Source organism: Pituophis catenifer, unplaced genomic scaffold (assembly GCF_029215685.1).
Source record: "Pituophis catenifer annectens isolate HBS135680 unplaced genomic scaffold, rPitCat1.0.hap2 SCAF_3, whole genome shotgun sequence".
Lineage (NCBI taxonomy): Eukaryota > Metazoa > Chordata > Lepidosauria > Squamata > Colubridae > Pituophis > Pituophis catenifer.
Window position 1 is genome coordinate 162,156,719 of NW_027256883.1, and position 25,517 is coordinate 162,182,235.

A 25,517-nucleotide genomic window follows, 5' to 3' on the forward strand; every position below is an offset into this window, starting at 1 on the left:
AAGCTTTTTTTTAAAGAACAGATGTCCTCCTTCAGGACTATCTTCTCTTTCACCCAGGAAGTAGGGGAAGGCTACTGGTTGATGGTCACAGTTCAGATTCAGGAGTGGTATCCATGAGGTACCCACTGCTGTAGCGTCCATTGGCAACATTGCTCATTTCCATTGGGGAGGTGCTCCCAGGGCCCAGGTAAGAGCGATGTGCAGGCATTGGAGAAGGAGTTTCACTAGGAACTTTGCTCAAGATGAAACGGGTCTCATCATTGTCTTCTAAGTTGGATATGTCCTTCATCATACGCCCCTTTTTGTATGTGACCGACAGAGCATTAGAACCATCTGACAGCAGATGGAATTGGCGGAGGACAAAGACCACCGGCAGCGGAAGGGTGGCCAAGATGATCAGAGACACAAGTATGCCCATTGCCCATTTGGGGTAATAGAGAAATTTCTCCGCCGCCTGGAAGGAAAAGGAAAAAGTAATTTGGTATATATTATAGGTATTATGCATACATTAAGTTAATTAGCTTAGTAGTTCTTTGGAACTAAGGCAAGCATAAAACCATTCCTCATCCATCACCTTTTAGAGAAGGAACACTCTTTGAAAGGAGATGTTTACAAGAATGAAACTGCTACCAGTAAACAATATTCCTTTCTCTTCATTTTATATAGGTAAATTCTTCCTTTTCTGTGTCAAACTTCTGTCTGCTTCCTATTCACTATTCACTTTGGGCAGCTTACACCTCCAAGTATATAAAAATACAATTCTAGTAGTCTAAAGTCGGCTATCACTGGCAGAGTAAAAGCCGCAGGGATTCCTTTACCTTACCTTTATTCTCTCACTAATATATGTACAATCCTTCCCTATTGTTGACTAGTGAGGATTTATTTTATTACTATAGCCACCCAACTCAACCAAGTCGCTTTTGTTTGAAAAGTGATATGGAAAAAGTGGCTTTCATAATCTAGGACCATGTTCATAATCTAGGAAATTCCTGCCAAAAGAATAAATGCTTAAATCATTTTTCAGTCAGAGTCTTTGTAGTGCCCTGCCAAAACATAATTTTGGACTACTTTATTTTAAAGCGTATGAAACTGTGATATGTAAAAATGGTGCCATCTTGAAGGATTACATGAAGGGGGAGGAAAATATCACAGTGCTTTGGACCTCTAATATACAATCAGCATACTGTTGTCAGAACAAGAGTTCTTTTGGCTTAATGTACATGGGCCCTGATCTAGTATTTACATAATTTCATCTGCACTGAGGATTCAGTGGCTTTATTACATATTGTCACACTGTTTATGGTCAACTGATATGCAGCAGCCTATGCAAATAAAATGGATCGGTTTCATGCTGATGCACAGTTTATGGATTTGAAAATGTTGACGTATAATTTATGCAGACTCACCTCTTCTCTTATCCAGGCACTATAACCTGGTGGATTGACTGCTAGCTGAATTATACTGGCCGTCATCAGGCCAGCCATACAGATTGGTGAAATGTACTTCCATGTATAAAAATAATAGGCGGAAGGCCGGAAACCCAGCATTTCTGTTAATTCCTGCATGAATCTAAAAAGGGAGAAGGAAGAAAGCGAACAGGTGAAGCACAAATCCCAGATTTCTGTTTTTTTATTTCATACTGGATGGAGAAACTCAGAAATGAAGAAACTTTGCTGGCATTAGAAAACTAAAGAAGAATCAAGAAATCTGAGGATTAAGCTCATTATATAAAAATTGGTTTTAGAAGCAAAAGAAGGAAGAAATATAAGAACATCAGTTCCACTGATTCCTTTTAAAAGAACTCTTACTTTTTGGTTCCGTAAATCCAAGCCACAGTAATGTTCTCCAGGATTACCACAAGAGTGAGTGGCAGCGTTGCAGAGTAATCATCAAACATGGTGACGAAATAGTTGCCTGAGCGTTGCACAAAGATCAGCCCCACGAAGAAAGCGAAAATGCAACAGCCAACTGTAAGGAGCAGATGACAATTGTTAACACACATAATTTTCTCTTAGATGCAAGGGCTGTTGGTCCGGTTAACATATTTTGTTATGTTTGTCCTATGGCTATAATTATACTGCCTAAAAAAATAGTGCACAAAATAATAAGTCCTAAATAGAAGTTCACAAATCATGAATATTGTCCATACTGCGGAATAAATGAATGCACTTCTATTGTATGTTTAGGCATGACAGAATTGGCACGTGCATTCAGTGGCAAAACAGGCAAATGAATGTAACAGACCAAATGCAGGATCCAGCTGAACTTCTTATATGTACAGTAAGAACTATCCTCTTATGCTAAGCAGTCCCTCTTCATCCCTATAGGGAAGCTAACTAAAGGCAGAACAGAGCATAGCATTTAGTCTTCCTGTGTTTAAAAACATGATTTCAGTGTGCATGTTTCCCTGAGAGTAAGTAGCCATTGCAGAAAATGGGGATTACTTCCATAGGAATTGCTTCTATGTAAACATGCAAAAGCTTGCAAACTATCATGGGACAAACAGTATAACTTATCTTTAGAAAAAGGTAAAACAAATTTTGCTATAAATAAGTCTGGGAGAAACTTGACTTAACGGTGTGATGTATTGCAGAGAAAGCTCTTTAATTTTACCTGAGCAAATCAGCAGATGGCACATATCACAACACTTACAGATTAGAGATGCTTCCAGTTAAGAATGTGCAGATTGGGTGAACTCAAGATCAGGTTTAGCCCATAGACAATTCTCCCATTTATATGCTACATTTGGGCTGCAATTACATATATTATTTTATCACAGTACATTTCACTGAAACCAGGAAGATTTACTTCAAGTAACAATACATAAAATATGAGGCAGTCAGAAAATCACTTTCCAAACACAGCTCAGACCTACTCACCACAAACTGTTCTGTAAACCAATATTTAGTCCATTTGTTTCCTAATAACATTAACTCATGATCGTAAGATTAACTTCCCAGATGCTGAAAAGAAAAAGCTATTCTTTTTAAAGTAACAGTGTTGATGGCAACATTGATTAAACATCTGAATTAGGATGTTGGAGGAAGAGAAAGGATACCTGCAGTTTAATGGGCCCAGAGTGATCAGCTCTAATATATCTCTTGAAGCCACAGGTTTTACAACTGCTCTATTACTCACACTGCAGTTTTCTCCATGAGACTCTTTGTATTTCCCTGAGAAGGGCCTTACCTGTTAATGCTTCTTTGCGCACTTTGAACATGTCAATGATGGGTGTGGTGATGCCAGCCATGGTCCCAATCATGCTCCCCAAACCCAGGTTTATCAGCATCAGGAAGAACATCACTGACCAGAAAGGAGAAGCTGGGAAGTGGGTCATTGCTTCTGTGAAAGCTATGAATGCGAGGCCAGTTCCCTGCACTGACTGTACACAGCCAAAAGAAGATGCTTAGGTTATTCTTGACAACAGAAAGAGTGTTATAAAAGCAGATGTGTGTATGTGTGTGTATTCTTGTCAATAGATTTCTGTCTGTAAAACTACAAGCTTTCAGAGCCAAACAGCCAATCACATATTACCCTCAGGTCCAATGAGGGGAATTTCCTATGTGGATAAGTAGAGGCAAAAGCAAGCATGTACTGAGAATTGCACAAGCATCTGCTGCTTTCTATATATACATGCTCTGCAAGAGAGAAAATAAACTCTGGCTTTATATTGCATGTATATCATAGATATGATGGGATGAGTATTTATTCCTCAAGTTTTCCCAACATCAGTAACTTCAAATGATCCAAGCACATTTATTCACCCATGGTCCATAAGTCCTGAACCTCTTTCTTTCAATAGCTGTGGAGAAAGGAAACCCACCACTTCAATAAGTTATGGCCAACACATTGGGAAAAACTACTACACAGTGAGAAAATTCATGAACTTCCTTTCACATCAGGTTTGACATCCAATGGCATTTTCTTATCATAGATGTTTCCACTCAGTACCCTTGAAATGGGTGCTAACTGGCAATAGATTTCAGAAACCTCAGAACATTAAAAACCAGTGACATATTTGTGGGTGGTGGCATTTGCTGTTGTAATTCTGCTACAATAAATTACATTAACAACAAAAACAAAAGGTATCTGAGCCATTCTGGATCTATGTATCATGTCTCTATGATAAACTAGCAAAAGGATCCCTGCTCTGCTATACCCTATATCGGGTGTCAAACTTGTGGGCTGTGGGCTGGATGCGTCATGCACTGGCCACACCCAACCCTGGTTTAGTGAAGGGGGAAAAAGTCATGATAGGTCACGTGACGACAATGTGACATTGCGAGTTTGACACCCGTGCCCTATATCCAAGCAATAATTCAAAGGCACATGTGGGCTGATTTTCTTTGGCATCTCCAAGATTCCTTGCCCCAACTGGCTTTATTTTAACTCTTGATTAAAATAATTATGTGGGAAGCCTGACTATTTCAAAGCAAAATGTAAGAGGGTTATATCACCTTTTACAAAGATGCCTCTGGATCCTATACATCTGAAACTTTAGTCACTGTTTGGAATCAGAGGCCGCTTATGAGGAATGTTCTAGACATCTGCCAGATAAAGTTCCTCAGATCAGGTCTAAGTTGGCCTCTGGCTGTGTAAGTCCAGTTAAGTTGATTAATGCATGGACTGCCCGTTATTTGGAATGAGTTTGTGCCAGTTGACGCCAATGAAATGGACAGGTGATAAGATTACAGCTTCAGAGTGCTCTAGAGGAAGCAGATTAATCTAGAATTCTTTCAGTTAGGGTCAGACTTGGATATAGTACTAAGACTGCATTGGTTGATTACCTGTGGAGGGACTGGGTGGAGGTGCATCTAACCTAGCCCTCAGTCTCTAGTAGAACAAAGTGATGACCATGTCAAAAACAAACCACATTAAGAACTTATCATTATTTACAAACCAAACCAATATCTACAGTCAATTTATATAAGGGATTTGACATCTGGGCAATATTTGATCATGTCTTCATTCCGGAAGAGATATTGCCTCGGAAGAACTATAATGTTCATCTCCTGTAGTTCATCTCTTTCTTTTCAAAGGAATTAAGATGGCCCAAAATGCCAATCTTTAAACATACCTTGTTAAGCTCATCTTCCAGCAGGCAGGGATCCAATCCCAGCTTCTCAAATTGATCCTTCTTCACTGTCTTTATCACAGCATACATTTCAGTGTAATCCTTGGCTGTGAGATGGGAGAAGTTCACTTGGGGTGGTATCAGGGCATGGCTGAGCATATCTGTGTTCAGATAACCCAGGATCTTCTCAGCATTCCTATGATAGAAAAATAGATGTACTTACAGAGACATTCTCCGGGTTTCAACATACAATGAATCTACCTACTCTCAGCAAAATAAACCATCATTTTTAGACTGATGTAGAAGAATTAGTTTTATTACTCCTAGCAATTTCTTCAGAAATTAAATAATGAAAAGATCTCTATGTGCTGTAAACTTGAGATAGCAATCCACTTGGAGGAGAATGATAGATTACTGAAATTGCAGATCAGAATAAAGCTGCACCTCAGAAATGATAACTGTGTGTGCTGGAGTTCCCTGCCAAAATCACCTGGACAGAGAAAGAAGGGGGTACTTACTCAACAACACACTTTTCATTCATAACATTGGCTTTGAAGCCCAGTACAGCAAAAACAACCAATGTGGCCAAGATGGAAGTGAAGAAATTGATAAAGGAGACAAGGGCTGCGTCAAAGTGGCAGTTATTATCCTGCTTGTTGTAACTGGAAAAGGCAATAACTCCACCAAAACCTAGACCAAGAGCAAAGAAGACCTGAGTGGCAGCTTCTCGCCATACTTGGAGATCCAACATTTTATCAAGCTGCAAAAAAGAGAGACAGAAAGGTCAAGTCATCCCTGTATCTTTATTGGTGAGCAGGGAAACACCTACAGTATCACAACTTATAAACAAGGAGAAACAAACATTGTAGGTATACTTTTTGTATATATGCTGGCAAGTGTCCAATAACATTCTCCTCTGCCAATCGAATTATGGATGATAATGGGCAAATCCAAAGAAGGTGGGGCACTTTTAAGATCTATTTAAATGAGGCAATTATTTGTTTGGAGTGTTTATATATTAATGTTGCCCAATAAATTATATTTTCTGGGCAGTTTACAGTCATAAAACATACATCATTTTTATATGAACTTTACTTGATGAATTACAATTTTGCTGTTTGATTAGTATTCTACTGTTACTCATTGGAACACTATAACTATAGTAGCCATCAAATTACAAATTGTAAAATAAATTTGTCAATGGAGCAACATCACAACTAAACTAAAAATAAGGGTTACACAAAGAGTACTGTAGTGAGTAAATTAAAGATAATGTAGGAAGGCTGACTTCAGATTCAATTCACCAAAGGTGCTCAATTTCAAAATTCCACTCAGGGGTGCAAATTTAGCACCTAGTTTGTCCTTTCTCAAAATTGCGTCTTTGCCAAGATCATGCAGCTGCCCTCCACAGCTGGCACATAGTTCCAGATAAGGATGATATCTGCTTTGGGAGTTGCAGATGGCATCTGCCTGACAATCCAGGCATTCCAAAGCATTTTTGAAAACATCCCCAAGCAATATAAAAAAAACTCACCCAATGATGCAGAAATTTTCATAAGGAAGATACTAACATTCTGGGATAATATCCAACAATTGGATTATTATTCCTACATATTTGACATGTACCAAAATTGGGGGGGGGGAGGGCCTTAAGGCACAACTAAGAGTAGAGACAGAAAATCTCCCTTAAGTTTTAACTACAGGAAGTCCTTGACTTACAACCACAATTGAGCCCAAAATTTGTGTTGATAAATGAGACAGTTATTAAGTGAATTTTGCCCCATTTTATGACCTTTTTTGCCACAGTTGTTAATGATTGTAGTTGAATCACTGCAGTCATTAAGTTAATAACAGGGTTGTTAACTGAATCTGGTTTCCCTGTTGACGTTTTCAGAAGATCACAAAAGGTGATCAAGTGATCCTGGACACTGCAACTGTCATAAATATGAATGAATTGCCCTGCATCCAAATTTTGATCACATGACTATGGGGATGCTGCAATGGTCGTAAGTATAAAAAATGGTCACATCACTTTTTCCAATGACTTTGAATGGTCACTGAACGAACTGTTGTAAGTCGAGGACTATCTGTACATTTAGTGACCCTCTGAAGACTCTTCTTCCTCAGCCTAATCTACCGTATCTCTCAGGGTGAATGTAGAGTGGAGTAACCTGGAGATCCACCTTAATAGGCACAAAGCCAACTAGGTGACTCTCAGTTCTAGGAAGGAGGTGAAAGCAAACCACTTCTGAAATCTTTCCAAAAAACTGCTGGCACCTGTCTGAACAATTGCTATGAACTAACAATAATGTCAAGGTATTTTAAAAAGTCTTTACCTTAGGAGTGAGCATATGTAGAATCCCATCAACTGCCCCTCTCAAAAGCAAACCTCGTATCAGGAAGCAGATCAGCACCACATATGGAAAGAGAGAGCTGAAATACATCACCTGAGGGAGAGGATGTGAGGTAAATCAGCAGTGGCATCGATAGGCGTCAACCCTAATCAGTGTTTTTAACGTTTCACACTTTTCTATAAAAATGTTGGGAATTGCAATTTGATGAGATGAGAAAACTTATCTTCTGGATATTCCTAGCCTTCCTTGTAAACAGAACTATGATTTCCAGAAGGGCAGTCCACTAGACTCAGAAAAAGATGAAAAACATTTTGGAAGAAGATGATCGCAACCCCTTCCACACATTGCCAAAAAATCAATATGGACATGGCTATACATTCACCAGTAAACAAGTTTGTGAGCCTCTGTTGAAATAAGAGTTATGGTGTCTTACGGCATTTTAAATAGGAATAAATGTATCAGATCCCTACACTGGTGAAGTAGCCACAGTCCATAAAAATTGTCACAATAAATCTGTTCAATCATCTTGTAGTGTGTGTGTGTGTGTGTGTGTGTGTGTGTGTGTGTGGAGAGAGAGAGAGAGGGGGGGGGGGAGAGAATGATCCCTGAAAGAGCTGGATAATGGTGAATATCAGTGGTGTGATCAGTGATCAGTTCTGTGGGCGTGGCTTGGTGGCGTGGCGTGGCATGGCATGGCATGGCATGGCTTGGTGGGCATGGCAGGGGAAGGATACTGCAAAATCTCCATTTCCTCCCCACTCCAGGGGAAGGACAGTGTAAAATCTCCATTTCCTCCCCACTCCAGGGGAAGGACAGTGTAAAATCTCCATTTCCTCCCCACTCCAGGGGAAAGGATACTGTAAAATCTCCATTTCCACCCCACTCCAGGAGAAGGATACTGTAAAGTCTCCATTTCCTCCCCACTCCAGGGGAAGGATAGTGTAAAGTCTCCATTTCCTCCCCATTCCAGGGGAAGGATACTGTAAAGTCTCCATTTCCACCCCACTCCAGGGGAAGGATACTGTAAAATCTCCATTTCCTCCCCACTCCAGGGGAAAGGATACTGTAAAATCTCCATTTCCACCCCACTCCAGGGGAAAGGATACTGTAAAATCTCCATTTCCACCCCACTCCAGGGGAAGGATACTGTAAAGTCTCCATTTCCTCCCCACTCCATGGGAAAGAATACTGTAAAATCTCCATTTCCACCCCACTCCAGGGGAAGCTTATTGTAAAATCTCCATTTCCACCCCACTCTAGGAGAAGGATACTGTAAAGTCTCCATTCCCTCCCCACCCCACTAACCTGCTTTCCAGCTCCCTGTGCAGGGCAACAAAAGAAGACCCAGCCGATCACCTGGGACTCGATCAGCTGGGACTTAGGAGGCAGCGAATAGATGAGGGCGGGGCCAGTCAGAGGTGGTATTTGCTGGTTCTCTGAACTACTCAAAATTTCCACTACCAGTTCTCCAGAACCGGTCTGAACCAGCTGAATACCACCTCTGGTGAATATAATCCTCATGGTTGCCATGGGCCTGTTCACATGCTTGTCTTTTAAATAACTACCAAAAAGCACAGGACCATGGAACATGGAACAGGCTTACTTGGCAAGTGTTGAGACAAAATCTTCATGTTTTCAGCATTCACTTGAACACTCTGGATGACTACTGATTTTAAAAGAAGGGCTCTCAATCAATTCTAAAAGTCCTGTTATTCTCTGTTTCAACCCATCACCCGTGATATTTACCTTTCCTGAGGATTGGATTCCTTTGATCATAGCCAAGCCTACAATGCTCCAAGCTATCAGCAGGCATAAGGTCATTCTCCAGTTAAGTCCACCACTCTCTGAAATGGAGTTGGAAATATCCAGGGCATCACGATACCAGAAGAAAGTAGTTGCAGAGCTTTTGTCACATTCCGGTTCTATGACTGCAGAGGATAAGAACTTGGGTTGAATAGATTTCCTACAGATCTTTGAGTTGGCATTTGATAGTGGCATGCTTCAGGTGTAGCTAAGTGAGGTAGAATTTATTTAGAACCAATCCGTAAGGACACATCAGGAAATATGCCTAGAGGTCTTTTTCAGAAATGGACGTGGGGAGAATGTTGCTATCCAAAATTAAAGATTAAATAAATGGGGTGATTTATATTCACTATAAAAGATTCATCTATGTGCTGGGAGATGTTCAAAGTCTATTAAATGCTCCATTAACTTCCAAAGTATCTCGGTTGCATCCTTTGGGCAAAACTATTTCTTACCAGCTAATACAATCTTTTATTCTAGCAGGATGAAACAGACCTAAGCTATTGTCTTTTTCTTGGAATGGAAGCCTGGGCTACGCTACACTCTTAACATCACAGAAAAAGAGAGCAACATGATTACTTTCAGATACAGGCAAATGAATACTTTGTGCTGCTCACAGAAGGAAAAAAAAAGGTGAGCATATCCCACCGTTCTAAATGGGATTAGTAGAAAGCAGCATTAAGTACTATTTCAACAATTATCTTTATGGCTTTTATTATTCTAATAAAAAGTAGACAATTAAAATGGAAATTTGCCTCATCTTCTTTCCCCTATACAGAGAGTTGCAAAAACTGGCTACTCACTTGCCACTGAGCCATTTTTTAAAACAGGACATTCACTCCAAGGTAAAGGATACTGGAAGGATTTGAAAAAGTAGAAGATGCTCCATCCAATGATCACATTATAATAGAGTCCAACAAACAAGGAGACCTGGCAAAAGGAAATGGAAATGATGTCTAGCTATTACATAATAATATTTCATTCAAACAAAGGAAGAGGAACTTCTAAAGTGAACCCCAGAAAATGGCACATTGCCATTTATTTACTTACTTATTTAGCATATCGCATACCTGGACTTTCATTATGAATAGTTTTGTGAACATATTTAATCTCTAAATTGCCATGGATCTGGGAGCATTTATATGCCAACAGAATGCTCCTGAAGAGCCAATCTAATTCAGGGACTGTAGATCATGTTTTCACTCAGTGGATGGCATAGATCTGTTTCACCCAGTGTGCATGAGCAAGAAATGTGAGTGTACATTAAATGTGACACAGAAGCCTATCTGGGTGTTGATGTATTTTCTCCTTTGAATATGTGGATAATTTTGAATCAGAAGCAAATATGGAATAAGCTCAGTGCAGATAAATTATATGAGTACTACAATAATATACATGTCATAGAATCCCTTTGTTTATAGAAGTTTAACCCACTGTATGGATCTTTAACCAGCATTTGTTGGGTTTAATATGGTCATAGAATGATTTGATTGAAAGATTGTATTATTTTCCCATTTGCCAGCTGCTCACTGATTTTCAAAAAGGAGTAATCCAGCAGGGGATGTTCTGCCTTATGATCCTCCTATGGAACATTGATTGAAAAGATGGCAACTGTCAAACTATATAAGAGCTCTTGAGCTAAATATAAAATGTTTATCAGGCAAAAAAAAAATTAAAAAACCAAGCTGAAACAGAAATTTATCTTAATTAAAATTTGATGACCTTGACCTATTGCCATTAGATCAAAAGAGAAATCTGATGTTGAATAAAACAGAAAAAAAAATAATTTGAAAAGATGAATCATTCTGTTTTGTATTGAATTTTGACTTCATGTTTTTTCAATTAAGTTGAATTTAATAATAATAGCAAGAAAGTGTAGTATGGAGATAAAATGCTGATAAAATGGTTACATTATTCTGATAATTCTCAAATAACTGGTCAGTGGAACTTTTATGGAAGAGATTTTTGCTGGAAATTGATGGTGTTAAATTAAGAAACTCATGTACAACTTCACAAGTTGCCATCTTTTCCATTGAAAAATGGTTGCTCTCCACCAGTGCCATTCTCCTAATGAGTTAAATTCCAGCATTAACTACAATTTATATAATATTGTAAAATCCAGTAGGAGAATATGCAAAATAAACTCAATATTCTTCACTTCATCATAACTCCCCTAGTTTTCAGCATTATTTATTCCTTTTTAGATCTTCCAGCAAGATCATGTTTCTTTTGCCTCCATTAGACTGCTTGACATTTTAGGCATTTCACTTAGAAATAAATACTGGAAAGGATGACTTGTAATATTTCTCCAATACTGAATTAATTTTTTTGCAGTGGTAATGTACTGTCGCACAGTTGTTTAGAAGTTAGAAGTCATCACATTTTATAAAATGTCTCCAACCTAAATGGCTCTTTTTTTTTTCTTATGCTAACAGCCTGATTATTTCCTAAATTCTTAATCAGAAAAAAAAATGGAGTTTTAGGAGAAGGCAATGAATGTTGATACACACAAGTAGAACATATAACGCATTTAACTTTGATGACATTCCCTTTATGACATTGTGCAGATTTTTGCTTGTTTTTTTTTAAAGCTGTCCTAAACATGAATTTCAGATCCCTCATTGACTCCACATATCAACATATTTTTATTCTATTATTTCATAATTAGTCACCCTTAGCTATAGGTAATGACTTTATTTAAGATTATTGATGGCCAGTCAGTATCTTCTTTTTTTCTCTGTTAGAACTTTGACATGAATCAACAGGCAGATCTGTATAAAGCTGTATACAAAAGCTTTATTTTATGAACCATTATAGAATGGAGTTGCAAAAAAACAAACAAACCCTATCCAGGTAACCCCAAACTTCCTAAATTTTAGAAGAATTTATTGAGCTAATCATCCCAGGTTTTTTCCTTTCCTTTTTAGCTGTTTCCGTTAGATAACTGGGAGTTATGAATTTTGGTCCACCTTCTGTAAATCATGCACAAATTTACTACTGCATCCGGATTTTTTTTCCTACATAATATTATCCACCCATTTATAGCCTGTATAAGACATATAAACTCATCCAATCACTCACTAAGAGGCTGGAAAATCCAATGCCACCTAATCGAGGGCAAACATAATTCCACACTCCTATGCTGCCCCGGCGGATTCTCTGCCCTACAGCCAGTTCCAGGAAAAAGAGAGGGACTCCAATAAGGATGAGCAGGATGAGATAGGGGACTAGATAAGCACCTGAAAGGGAAAAGAATGTTTAATTAGAGACATTTCTTTTTCTGCTATAGATCACAAGAAAAAAATCATCTGGCCCTAAACACTTGTAGGCAGACCGAACAGCATGCATGAGGCAAAGGTTTAAAAACCCATTTGGGGTTTCAGACAGCAAGTGGCTTTGGTTAGCTCTTCAGAATGAGGCCACATTTTTATTCAGCTCTGAAGCAAAAACCTTGCTTTATCACATTGCTTCATGGCTTTATATGTTTCCCCAAAGGGAAATAAACAAATGGCCATATCATCTTCTCTTTTAAAATTGCTTCTGTTTTAAAATTGCTTCTGTTTTAAAATTGCAGTGTTGGATCATTAAAGTCTATCTGAGGAAATGACATCTACCACATTTCGGATAAATACAGGCAGTAGGATGTAGATTTTCTGCAAAGAGAAAGACATTTACATCAAGGCTAAAAGAAAAAGTAAGAGGGGCTTCCGGGTGTGGTGAGATGGCTGGTTAGTTTTCTCCACCAGGGCCTCCACAAGCAGAAACAGCACAGCACACCAGGAGACAGTTTTGAGAGGAAATTCTCTGTAGGAAGGAGAAATCAGGTGATCGCCCACTTTTTTTTCTTTTAAAAGCCTCTGCCGATCAGGCAACTCAGCTTGGATCGTCAGAGGCATTTAAAAGAAAAAAAGCCTCTGCTGATTAGGCAACTCAGCTTGGATCATCAGAGGCTTTTAAAAGAAAAAAAACCTCTGCCGATCAGGCAACTCAGCTTGGATCATCAGAGGCTTTTAAAAGAAACAAAACCTCTGCCGATCAGGCAACTCAGCTTGGATCATCAGAGGCTTTTAAAAGAAACAAAACCTCTGCTGATCAAGCAACTCAGCTGGGATCATCAGCAGATGATCCCTTTGATGATCCCAGCTGAGCTGCGTGATCATCAGAGGCTTTTTTTTTACTTTTAAAAGCATTTTTTCAGCCGAAGAGATTGTAGAAAAAATGCTTTTAAAAATTAAAAGAAAAAGCCTCTGATGATTGTGCGGCTTAGCTGGGCATGGGGGGGGCAGGGATTTTTGCTACTGGTTCTCCGAACCACCCGCCTCCATCACTACCAGATCGGGTGATCCAGTCCGAACCGGGAGCATTTCACCCCTGCTCTGGAAGAACTGTTCCCCATGAGAGGAGCACAGGAACTGAGTTACTTGTGACCAATTGCCAGTTGAGCATCTTGGGAGCCAATAGCCAAGCGATTTACAATGTGCCCTTAACTGCTGTTCAGCCTTATAGACATAAGAGAGATAACCTAAATGGCAGTGAAGATTTTGGTGAATGGCTTACTTTTCAAATTAAGATAGGGGGTTGGGTAGATGCTATTTTAAGGCATTTCATTTTAAAAGTCAAAAGTTTAAGAAGATTGTGATCTAGGAAAGTTTCAAGCAGACAAAGGGGACAGAGATTTTTAAAAATAGAAGGGTTTTTTTTCTGACAAAAGTACCTTTGAAAATAGTAAAATTAATTAGATCACACCTTCCTAGGAATATTGTTTATTTTTAAGGACAGTAGTAGTTGGAAGATTTTACAAAACAAGAAGAAAAGAATAATATGAGCTATGTTGTGGGACTGTAACCATAGAGAGATAATTGGGACTAAAGTGTTAAGGATAGAAGCAAAACAGAAAAAAGGAAATGCCTGCCTTTTACTTTCAGCACAGTAATTGACACACTTTCATTTTTTTTACCATGGCAACTATAAAGAAAGTTGCCAAACTGGGAGAAGGATGCAGGAGTTTACTAGAACAACTTACAGATAAGGGCATTTCACCAGATTGATTGCAGAAAATATAACATTAATGCCTTAAGAGGGACAAGATTTGACTTGAACAAAGAACAATCAACTAATATCTTTACAGAAGAAGGATTATAAACAGCTTGCCGTAATTTTAGTTGAAAGGTTGAAAGTAATTTTACATGAGTTTGTTAATGAAGACCAATATGAGTTTTTATTTAAAAAACATTGATGCAAAGAAGGCCTTTAACTATTTGAATTGGATTATTTTGTTTAAAATTCTGAAACATATTGTATGAACCTTAGAGATAATTTTATTAAATGGGTGAGATCTAGCTGTACTTTTCAGAAAGAACAAATAATTGTTAATGGAGAACTAACAAAACTTTAGGTAATTCAAAATGGATGACAAGGATGTCCACTGCCTCCACTTTTGTTCATTTTGGGTTTTCAGAGACATAAGATCAGAGACTTATGGGGGTTAATGTTATTAGTTAAGTTAATAGTTAAGGGTATTTGCAGATGATTCGGTGTTAGTTTTAGAAATTGCATTAGTGAGAGTAGAAACATGGGAACGTTAAATAATCTTTGTATATTAGCAGGAATTTTACAAGCATAGAAAACTGATGGCAGAAAAAGACCTAGAGGTCTATTGAATCTGCCCTTTGAGTTTATTGTTTTTTGTTTTCTTTTTAATTAAATTATTATTTTATATTTAATTAGTTTTATTTATTTATTTTGTCAGATGAGTTTTTAATGTTAGAAATGGATATCGGATACATAAACCACTCAAGGGCTGCAGTGATTTCAGCAGCAATTAAATTGATGGGTGGATGGATGAGTAAGCTTTTTACAATAAATGTATGTGCATATTTGTAAAATTAACACCCGTTTCATTTTCAGATAGACATTCAGTGATTGTGCTAAGCCATCATAAGCCTTGTCTGGTTCTGATTCAGTGCAGTGTACATTTTATACATATTTTGTAGCACAGCATGTGATGTGAGCCCAGCCAGATGTGATTTATTTATTTAATAAATAATGGTTAAGCAAAATATTGCTCAGCAATTTATCCGAGCCAATCAATGTCCTCATCAACCTCACATCTACCATAATCATATGCTGCCTTTTGCATTTATTGTCCCCCACAGCAGCTCTGCGCTGAAAAAGAACAATTCCTGGAAATGCTAAATGAAACTTCTTCATAAAAGATTCTTAAAATAGCAGCACTATAATTCTTAGGTTAAATGGACAGAAAAGAATTAACTGGGTAGATTGAGAAATATAAATAGCTGATCAGAAAATCTAAAAATACGAACGCTTAGAAGTTGCCCACTAACATAAAGTGAGCCCTCCCTCCTCCTACTAATATTCCAAGCACATTCAGCATCAGCAAGATTTAAAAAACCTCCCTCACATTCAGAATAGCTGGATAAGCAGTTTGGGGGGGGGGGAATAAGGCACTCACACAATACTATTGGTGCAATAATTGCCACAACTCTGGCCCTACCCCAAATCTTTCTCACCCCTGTGAAAGCTCCAAACAGGTTGCATCTGATTAAAAGTCCCACCAACCAAACAAATAACAGCATGTTTTCTCCCATGGTCACAAGAAAATAATATAACCCTGAAATAACACTAAAGCATAAACCTTTACATCACTGAGGGACGTGGTGGCTCAGTGGCTAAGACGCTGAGCTTGTCAATCGAAAGGTCGGCAGTTCAGTGGTTCGAATCCCTAGTGCCGTGTAATGGGGAGAGATCCCGTTACTTTTCCCAGCTTCTGCCAACCTAGCAGTTCAAAAGCACGTAAAAAATGCAAGTAGAAAAACAGAGTGGCAAGGTAACAGCGTTCTGTGTGCCTTTGGCCAATCCATGCCAGCCACATGACCACGGAGACATCTTCGAACAGCGCTGGCTCTTCAGCTTTGAAACGGAGATAAGCACCGCCCCCTAGAGTCAGGAACGACTAGCACATATGTGCGAGGGGGACCTTTACCTTTACCTTACATCACTATCTTAAGTGAATCTCCATAACATTCCCTACAGCAATAGGACCACCATTCATTGCTAAACTGCTTCATACTTTGATCAATACTGAATGAAAGGATCAGTCAAATTTCTATACAGGTGTGCACATATATATAATATATAAATCCTCTTTCTCAAAACTGTGCTTGGAAAACAAATATATGGTAAGCTTCCTTCTTAATACAACAGCACTCTCTGGTGGCCCACCAATGAGCAGGCAGCTAGAAATGTGGACAACCGTGAGGAAGAGCTGTGTGGCCAAGGTGAGCTTCATAGCGGTTGCTTAGGACTGCACACAATCAGTGACCCATAGGCTGAAAACACCTGCATAAACATATTTTAAAAATGATTTTACAGATGAAGCTTTGGGATGGCCTGATGTTCAGCACAAAAGGCTGAAACACAACATTCAAGACAATGGCAGCACAATTTTATTGAGGTATACTCAATACAAGTGCTGTCAGATAACTGCAGGTATGTTTGCATTTTGTATTATTTATGTAGAGACCAGACTCTCAGCTTTTAAATATTAAATCTTAGGGTAGCTAATAATAAACATGGTTTAAAATCAAAATGCTTAAAAATAGAACGAGAAAGAAACGATTCACAGCAAATTAACAATATAATTCCATGTATCTTCTATTATTAGTGGAGCATAGTCTGCTGGACTTGAAATTCAAAAGTATGAAATGAGCATCAGAAATGCAGGTGATTGAGTGCAAGTTTTTAAAAAAGGAGAGGAAACTGCAGATATATTATCGACATACAAACACACCATAATCATTCATTTAAAAAATCTGATATTAAAAAAGAAATCTGTATCTGAGTTTAAAAGTTTATAAGGAAGATGCCAGATGAACTCACCCGGGAGATAGATTTCATAAAGCTTCAAATACACATGACATAGTAATCTTTTATTTTTTAATTTATTTTATTTATTTGTCAAGAACGTATTACGTAATAAATATGTATAAGCATGAACTGAATACATAAAATAGATACAAATAGAGGAAACATTAGGACAGGGATGGTAGGCACGCTGGTACTCTTATGCACGCCCCTTACAGACCTCTTAGGAATGGGGTGAGGTCAACAGTAGACAGTCTTAGGTTAACATTGTGGAGGTTTTGGGATGAAACCACAGAGTCAGGTAGTGCATTCCAGGCATTGACCACTCTGTTGCTGAAGTCATATTTTCTGCAATCGAGTATGAAGTGGTTCTCTTTAAGTTTGTATCTATTGTGTGCTCATGTATTGTTGTGGTTAAAGCTGAAGTAGTCATTAACAGGTAGGACATTGTAGCAGATAATTTTATGAGCTACGTTTAGGTCATACTGAAGACGGTGTAGTTCTATGTTATCTAGGCCCCAAATTTCCAGTCTGGTGGCATAAGGTATTTCGTTGCGAGCAGAGGAGTGGAGGACTCTTCTTGTGAAATATTTCAGGACACGTTTGATGTCTGATATGCAGTGCGGATTCCAGACAGATGAGCTGTATTTGAGAATTGGTCTAGCAAATGTTTTGTATTCTCTGGTTAGTAGTGTGATATTACTGGAGAAGAAGCTATGCAAAATTAGGTTTACAATTCTTAATGCCTTTTTGGCGATGTTGTTACAGTTGGCTTTGACACTTAGATCATTAGATATGAGTACTCCAAGGTCCTTGACAGAGTGAGGGTCATCTACAAGGTCATGTCCACTCAGCTTGTATTTTGTGTTCTGATTCTTTTTGCCAATGTGTAAGACAGAGCATTTATTGGTTGAGATTTGGAGTTGCCAATTGTTTGACCATTCTGACACAAACTCAAGGTCTTTTTGAAGGGTAGCAACATTGTTGGTAGTGTTAAATATTTTTGCATAATCGGCGAAGAGAACACAGTTGCTTATAATATGATCGCAAAGGCCATTTATGTATAGTATGAAGAATGTTGGTCCTAGAACGCTGCCTTGGGGGACACCGCTATTAACAGGTGCAGGATTTGATAGGGTGTTCCCTATTTTGACCACTTGTTGTCCAATTGCTGTCCAATTATGCAGGGGTCCAGAGATGCCATAGCATTTTAGTTTTAGAAGTAGTTTGCCATGTACCACTGAATCAAAGCCTTTACAGAAGTCTATGTAAATTGCATCTATTGCTTTGCTCTGATCGAGATTTGTAGTCCATATATTTTTGCAGTGTAGGAGTTGTAGATTACAGGATAATTTTTTTCTGAAACCAAATTGTTTATTAGAGAGTAGGATGTTTGTTTCTAGGTGGAGGGTAATGGATTGGTTAATGATTGATTCCATGATTTTGCAGGTGATGCAGCATAAAGAGATTAGTCTGTAATTTTCAACTAGGCTGGGGTCTCCTTTTTTGAAAATAGGGATGACCGTGGCTAGTGACCATAGGTTGGGTAGGGAGCTGGTCCTGAAGGATTTTTCAAAGATTATGCTTCAGGGTTCTGCTATAGCAGTGGAAAGCTTTTTTAAGAAGTATGCACATAGTCCATCAGGTCCGATAGATAGAGATGGTTTTAGTCTGCGTAGTACCTTTTCAACTTTATCTTCTGTGAAATCTATTTGTGTTAGATTGTTGTAGTTATTAGTGGTACGACTAGGGAATGTTGGGCATGAGCCATTGCTGTTTACAAAGACTTAGCCAAAGAATGTGTTGAAGAGGTTTGCTTTAACCGCTTCATCATTGCATTCTTTATCGTTAGGTCCTTTTAGGGATGGGATGGATCTCGAGTCTTTAAGTTTGTTGTTTACAAAATTATAGAAGGCACGGTTGGATCTCATGCACAGGAGGTTCTCTTCTTGTTTGGTGTGGTAATTGGTGCTTTCAGTCTTTATTTGGTGGCATATATTTTTGGAGCGACTTTTAAAGTTAATTTTAAAGTTAATGAAGACTCTGAACATGCTCAGGGACCAGATGGCAAACTACCCTATATCTATCTTCTTCAAGTCCATTATGGGGGGAAAAATCATATAAATGCAGGAATAATTTTCCAACAAACAGGAATTCTCTATTCAAGAACATTCTGGTGGCACAATATGCTAAGATGGTCAGAATTAGATCAAAGAAATTCTAAGAAATCAGCAAGCAGATAAACTCTAGAAACAGATGCAAGTACCAAGGCATATACCCAGAGATACGCACGATACCAGACCTCTGGACTTTTCGTCGGGCCCTGAAAACTCATCTATTTCGTTTAGCCTGGCTGGCTTGATCCCATCCTTTCAGTTTTAATTTGAAATTGGTTTTAACTGGGTTGTTTTAAATTGAGGGCTGAAACTATTTAATGTCTTTTAAACTGTTTTTTAAATTTCATATGTTATGTTTTATCTCGGCTGTTCACCGCCCTGAGTCTTGTTGGAGAAGGGCGGTATAAAAATCAAATAAAATAAAATAACAAATAACAAATAAATATACCAAAGAGGTAGAGGATCAGCAGCTACAACTAGCAGATATAATTTGGGTTGCACATTCAGCTGAACAATTGAGGTACTTCATTTCATGGAAATGTCCAACAAATGCAGCATCATTTTGTCAGCTCCTGAGCACAGTGTTCTAAAATAAAAAAAGAACTGGCAACACATTTTCAGTAGAAAACTGTTCTCTCTATGCAGCATATGTATGTTGGATTATGCATGAAAACAATTTGAATGTTTTAGCAGGAAAAAGATGATATTGTCTACCAAAATTAAATGTATTAATTACAAAAATAATGAACATTATTTTTATAACATAAATTGCAAAATACAATGGACCAACATTTTTTGATAAAAATTATCTTGTACTACATTGCTCTCCAGCTAATAAAATGCATTTGCTCTTTTTATTTATTTATCCAACTTCTATAGTTGCCCATCTCAGCCAAATGACTCTGGGCAGTTTACAATTCTTATGTTTAAACCACTCTCCCAATTTGCAAGATGTGTGTGTGTGTGTGTGTGTGCACGCACACGCATATGGTTAATTTAATATTTATTTATTTTGTTTGTTTGTTAACCATCTCGCACAAGAGTAAAAACAATAAAGCCATATAGACTCCCATATATCTAACTGAAAAAAAATATACAAATTTCAAATTATGACTAATATTTGTGGAGAGAAGGCGTACAATGAGCAGGTGGGAGTGGAATCAGCTATTGGTCCATCAACCACCTCCAATGTGATGCATTAATATGTGTTAATTATGTCAATCATAATAATCACTCTGAGTACTTAACCAGAGTAGACAGGAAGGTTACAATTCAAAGAAATGAAGCACACACAGTCACACACATAAACACAATTCAAATGATTCCCACTGTATTAGCATTTTGAGAAGCTCTAAAGACTAGGCTCTTTGCCCATACCACTAGCAATACAACCAATGCCCTTTTCTTCCTTTTTGTTATCCTCCAAGTTTGAAAGTTGGACCACAAGGAAGGCTGAGAGCCAAAGAATTGAGGCCTTTGAACTATGGTGCTGGAGAAGACTCCAGCGAGTCCCTTGGATTGCAAGGCAATCAAACCGGTCAGTCCTAGAGGAGATCAACCCTGACTGCTCTTTAGAAGGCTGGGTCCCAAAGATGAAACTCAAATACTTTGGCCACCTAATGAGAAGAAAGGACTCACTGGAGAAGTGCCTAGTGCTGGGAAAGATTGAAGGCAAAAGAAGAATGGGACAACAGAGAATGAGGTGGCTGGATGGAATCACTGAAGCAGCAGGCATGAAGTTAAATGGACTCCAGAGGATGGTAGAGGACAGTAAGGCCTGGAGGAATGTTGTCCATGGGGTCACGATGCGTTAGACACAACTTCACAACTAACAACAAGAAGTTTGTTTTTTTCTTGTGTTGTTTTTGTGGGTTTTTTTTACTTGTTTCTCATTCTTTACTTTTTTTAATCAATTATAAACTTTCCAGAGTTATTGGGAGTGTGGGGGAGGCCATATAAATGTAATAATGATTATAGTTGGTTACACAGCCAGATATTTAGATTGTGCTGTCCAAGATTTTTTGGTATGACATCTAATGTACATCTAACAAACAAGCCTTCAGTTTCTTTCTTTTTTTTTAAATGTTCGAGCTGTAAGTCATTGCCAGTTTTTATCTTTATCCACGTTCCCCTCAATCTTTTGTAAAAATTGACCATGTAATGCTTTTCCTTCATAGTTATATCATATCATATTATTATATTATATTTTATCATATATTATATCATATCATATATCATATCATATTATATTATTATATTTTTGATAGCCACTTTTAGGTTCCTGTACATTTACCAAGTTCCAATTTTGAACTTGTATCAATGCTTGTTCTGAACTGTTTTTTACATAATCAGCCAATGCACACTTTTCTTCTTCAACAGTTTGTTTGACTTGAAGTAAACCTCTGTTTTTCCAATTCTGCAGGACAAGTATAATCTATCAATGTCACCACAGAGATGTTATGTATATTGAATTGTCATCAGTTTTCTTGTTTTTTTGGTCCAAACTGTCCAGTTTAGCTTGTGTCCCATTAATAATTCTAGCAGTTTAGTGTATCACAGGTATGGCCCAGTTATTGATAACTTTGATGGTGGTTCCACCATTCAATTTTGTCTTTAGCAATTTTCTTGCTCTTTAGATGTATTCTTTACTAATCACATTTTTAGCTTGTGCATGTTTGATGTTATTCAACTATAAAATGCCCAAGCCAACTTTTTGGGCACTAGGAACCAGTTCCTTGGAAAAATGCATGGGGCATCACACATGTCCTGATACATTACTCAAACCATGTACTTAGATGTCATTTGCGTAATGATACATAATATTATAATAAATTTGTATCATTTGTGAGATGACATGATGTGTGTGGCATCTTTGGGGATTCTAGTGGGTGCCCATTTATTTAACTCTTGTAAACCTACTAGCCTTTACTAGACTGTAAAATACACCAAAATAAGGGGGAAATGTCAAAATAAAAGTAATGTTCATCTTTATATTTCTGATAAAGTATAGCATGAAAATATAAGCAATCACTTTTTTTCTTTCTGCTCCCCTGCTGGAAAATTAATGTTTTCTTTGCTCTCAGGCATACATTAATACAATACTAGGGGGAAACACCCCCCCCCCCAAAAATAAGGTAGCAACAGAGTGCTAAGCATGAGTTCTTAAATTCCATCCTCTCACTGACAGTAGGCAGAACCCATATTTTCTTTGTGTAGAATCTATGGATCATAGTAACAGGACGCAGCCCATTTTCAAACTTGATCTTTCTTTTGCTAGCTTCTCCCACCAAATTAGATTCCATTCTAATTTTGGAGAGTTTCAGAGAATTATCCTCCTGACAGATTCCCGAGCCATAATTTATTTCCAACTATCCAGTGGGTTGGAGAGTATAAAAAAGAACCAAATAATATAAAATACATTAATTAAAAGATGACAAATCATAAATTATTATATATCTGAAATATAAATTAAACAGTTAAATGAATATTGTGCATCACAACTAACTTGACAAATTTCAATCATAGAAGGCTGAACTGGGTTAATGTATCTAAAATTATTACTAGTTTAGAGGTTTTTAATAAAGAGAGCTTATTTAATATTTCTGAGATAATCATGGTTTGATTTGTTTTCACCATAGATTTGCTAGCACAATCAAGGAATCGCCAATAAATCAAGCAAAATGTCCTTTGTGGATTCAGATGCTGTTTTTTTATCTAAACAAGTAAAATAAGTAAACAAGTTCATGATGGAATTACAAAATAATCTAGGGAAATAATCTGTGCTAACACATGAAAAGTTTGATTTAGGGTAACAGCTTCTATTTTTCTATGAACCCTCTTGATTATAAAAGGGTATCAGATATGAGGATTCCTGAAGCTGGTTGTGGGGCATCCCAAGGGGATGACTGAGATGCCAGGTTTTTGTTTTTTATTTTTATTTTTCTAGTTTACGATTTTATAGATATTGGTTTTATTATTGTGAGCCAACCCAGAGTTGTGGGTTTGTTTGTTTGTTTTTAAATTTCTATGGTGTTAATCTCCCCTACAAGGTGATTCTGGGTATTTATGATGCGTGGCAGGGGCGGGTTTCAAAACCCATCACTACCAGTTTGCTCGTGGTCGTGGGCGCGCTCGCTCATGACGCTTCTGTGCATGCGCAGAAGCATCCAGGTGGGTGGGTGAAGCCTCCCACCGCCACCACTACCAGTTTGCCCAATCCGGAGCAAACCAGTAGCAACCCACCACTGATGGGAGGCAATAAACAGACTAAATACAAGCTAAATAGAAGAAAAAAAAATACTTGAGCATACACTTTAAAGTAATGTGCTTTACCATACAGTCAAGGGAATAGTTGTTGCTCAATAGTAGGTTATAAATGTTATCTGCTTTACAGAGAAAGTTGGAAAAGATTCTCCTCTGAAACTGAAGAGTCCCTCCGGGTTACCCAAGGATGGATAACTTCTGCCTTTCAAACCAGAAAATCTGGTCAGCCCAGCTAATAATGGAGGATGAAGGATGTACATGTGTAGTTAATATAACATGCGAATCATGACTTTCAAGACAAAATAGCCTCCTTTCCTCTACATTAGAACAGAGAAGCAGAGCAGATGCCTTCTCTGCTGAGCAGTCACTTACCTCCACCATTCTTTTGGCACAAATATGGAAACCGCCACACATTCCCCAGGCCAACTGAGTAGCCTATTTGAGCCAAAATGTACTGTAGCTTGTTGTTCCATGCTGGCCTGTCATCATCTGCTTCTTCCCCAACCTGCTGTTTGTTCCAGTTTTCTGAAGCCACATTTAAGACGCTGTTTCTGTAGTCCACAGGTTCCTCCAGAGCCAGTAGATCAGCCACTGATTCTGTGACAGGCTCATTGCTCTGTTCTCGCTGAGTTACTTTGCTGCTCTTAGGCATTGAGATGGTCTGGTGTAGCCCCTTATAGATTAAGTACAGATTTATTCCAAGGCCCGGTGGAGTAAAACTTTAAAAGGGCAAGTGCTGGCTTTGGGGATAACACGTCAGATCTGAGTCATTTGTGTGAGACCTGCAAAATAGTACAAAAAGGAAACCAAATTAAAATATGGTAGGGTGCATTACCACTTTCTCCACTGCTGACCCATCCGTGTGTGCTTCATCATTCTTCAATCACACAGTGCAGATGTGGACATTGGCTACAAGAGTCAATTGTCCATAAGTCTTAGTTTTCATTCTTAAAGAACAATTTCCTAGTCCATAATGCTTGAAAAGATTTTTATTTTATTTTTTTGCTTTAATTTATATGCCGTCCTTCTCTGGAGACTCAGGGAGGCTTACAATGCGTTAAGCAATAGCCTTCATACTTTTATATATTTATACAAAGTCAGCTTATTGCCCCCACAATCTGGGTCCTCATTTCACCTACCTTAGAAAGGATGGAAGGCTGAGTCAACCTTGAGCCTGGTGAGATTCGAACTTGCAGTAATTGCAAGCAGCAGTTCTTAATAACAGTGCTTAGTCCACTGTACTACAGGCAATTCTTGGTGGAACCATAAAAGATAGGGCTGGAGAGGGTATACAGGAGACAGAATTTCTACATAGAATTTTTTGGTAGAAGCCATTCCATTATATACAATATGCTAATGTATTTTCACAATAAGGACAGGTAGTAGCTTTTCTTGGTACGTTTATTGGGATAATTGGTTATTCCAATAGCGGTATCAAGTATTTTATTAATTTTTGAGAACATTCACTGTCTTGGGCATATTAAGTAAAAAGAGTATGAAAATTTCATTTCATTTCAAGCCCAAAGAAAGATCGTGCACCTGTTTTTCATTATTTCCAAGAAAACCTTGGATAGTTGTTTCAGTTTCTTATTGGTTTAGTACTGTAATTCAGTACATGTGGGCTGGGGAGTGGGTTACAAAAAAGAGGGTTTGAGGTCATATGTGATCCAGTTCCCCCTTTCAGCTATAAAGCAACTTCATAACCATCCACCCTTTATTTTGATGCCTCCTTTTCCAATCAATGAAAATCTGAGGATTTACAGTAGTTTTTAATCTAATGTTTTTTTCCCCAAGTGCATGCAATGCCAACAATGTGTCAGAAGCTATTTAGGTTAAAATACTGCAGCAGTAAAGAGCAGACCAAGCTTTGGCAGTTCTCGCGTAAGAGCAGCCAACATTAAAGTTATCTTTTTGTTGCTGACATTATCAGAGTAACTAGAATGGCCAGAAATCTTCTGTTAAATTGCCCGTGACACTTGTACTACAGATAATATCTGTGAAGTGTTTGGCATTGCATGTGAA

General features: G+C 38.1%; 1 protein-coding gene across 1 annotated transcript; it reads right to left on the bottom strand.

Moving 5' to 3' along the window:
• Positions 1-82: 82 nt before the first annotated feature.
• Positions 83-24,147, bottom strand: SLC6A17 (solute carrier family 6 member 17). The gene is made up of 11 exons (XM_070939653.1): positions 23,868-24,147; positions 12,313-12,470; positions 10,035-10,161; positions 9,175-9,356; positions 7,411-7,521; positions 5,593-5,834; positions 5,078-5,270; positions 3,190-3,382; positions 1,809-1,968; positions 1,407-1,569; positions 83-454 (listed from the first exon to the last, which is right to left on the bottom strand). The coding sequence occupies exons 1-11, from the start codon at positions 24,145-24,147 to the stop codon at positions 86-88; spliced, it is 2,178 nt and encodes a 725-aa protein (XP_070795754.1). The 3' UTR covers positions 83-85.
• Between the last annotated feature and the right edge of the window lie 1,370 nt (positions 24,148-25,517).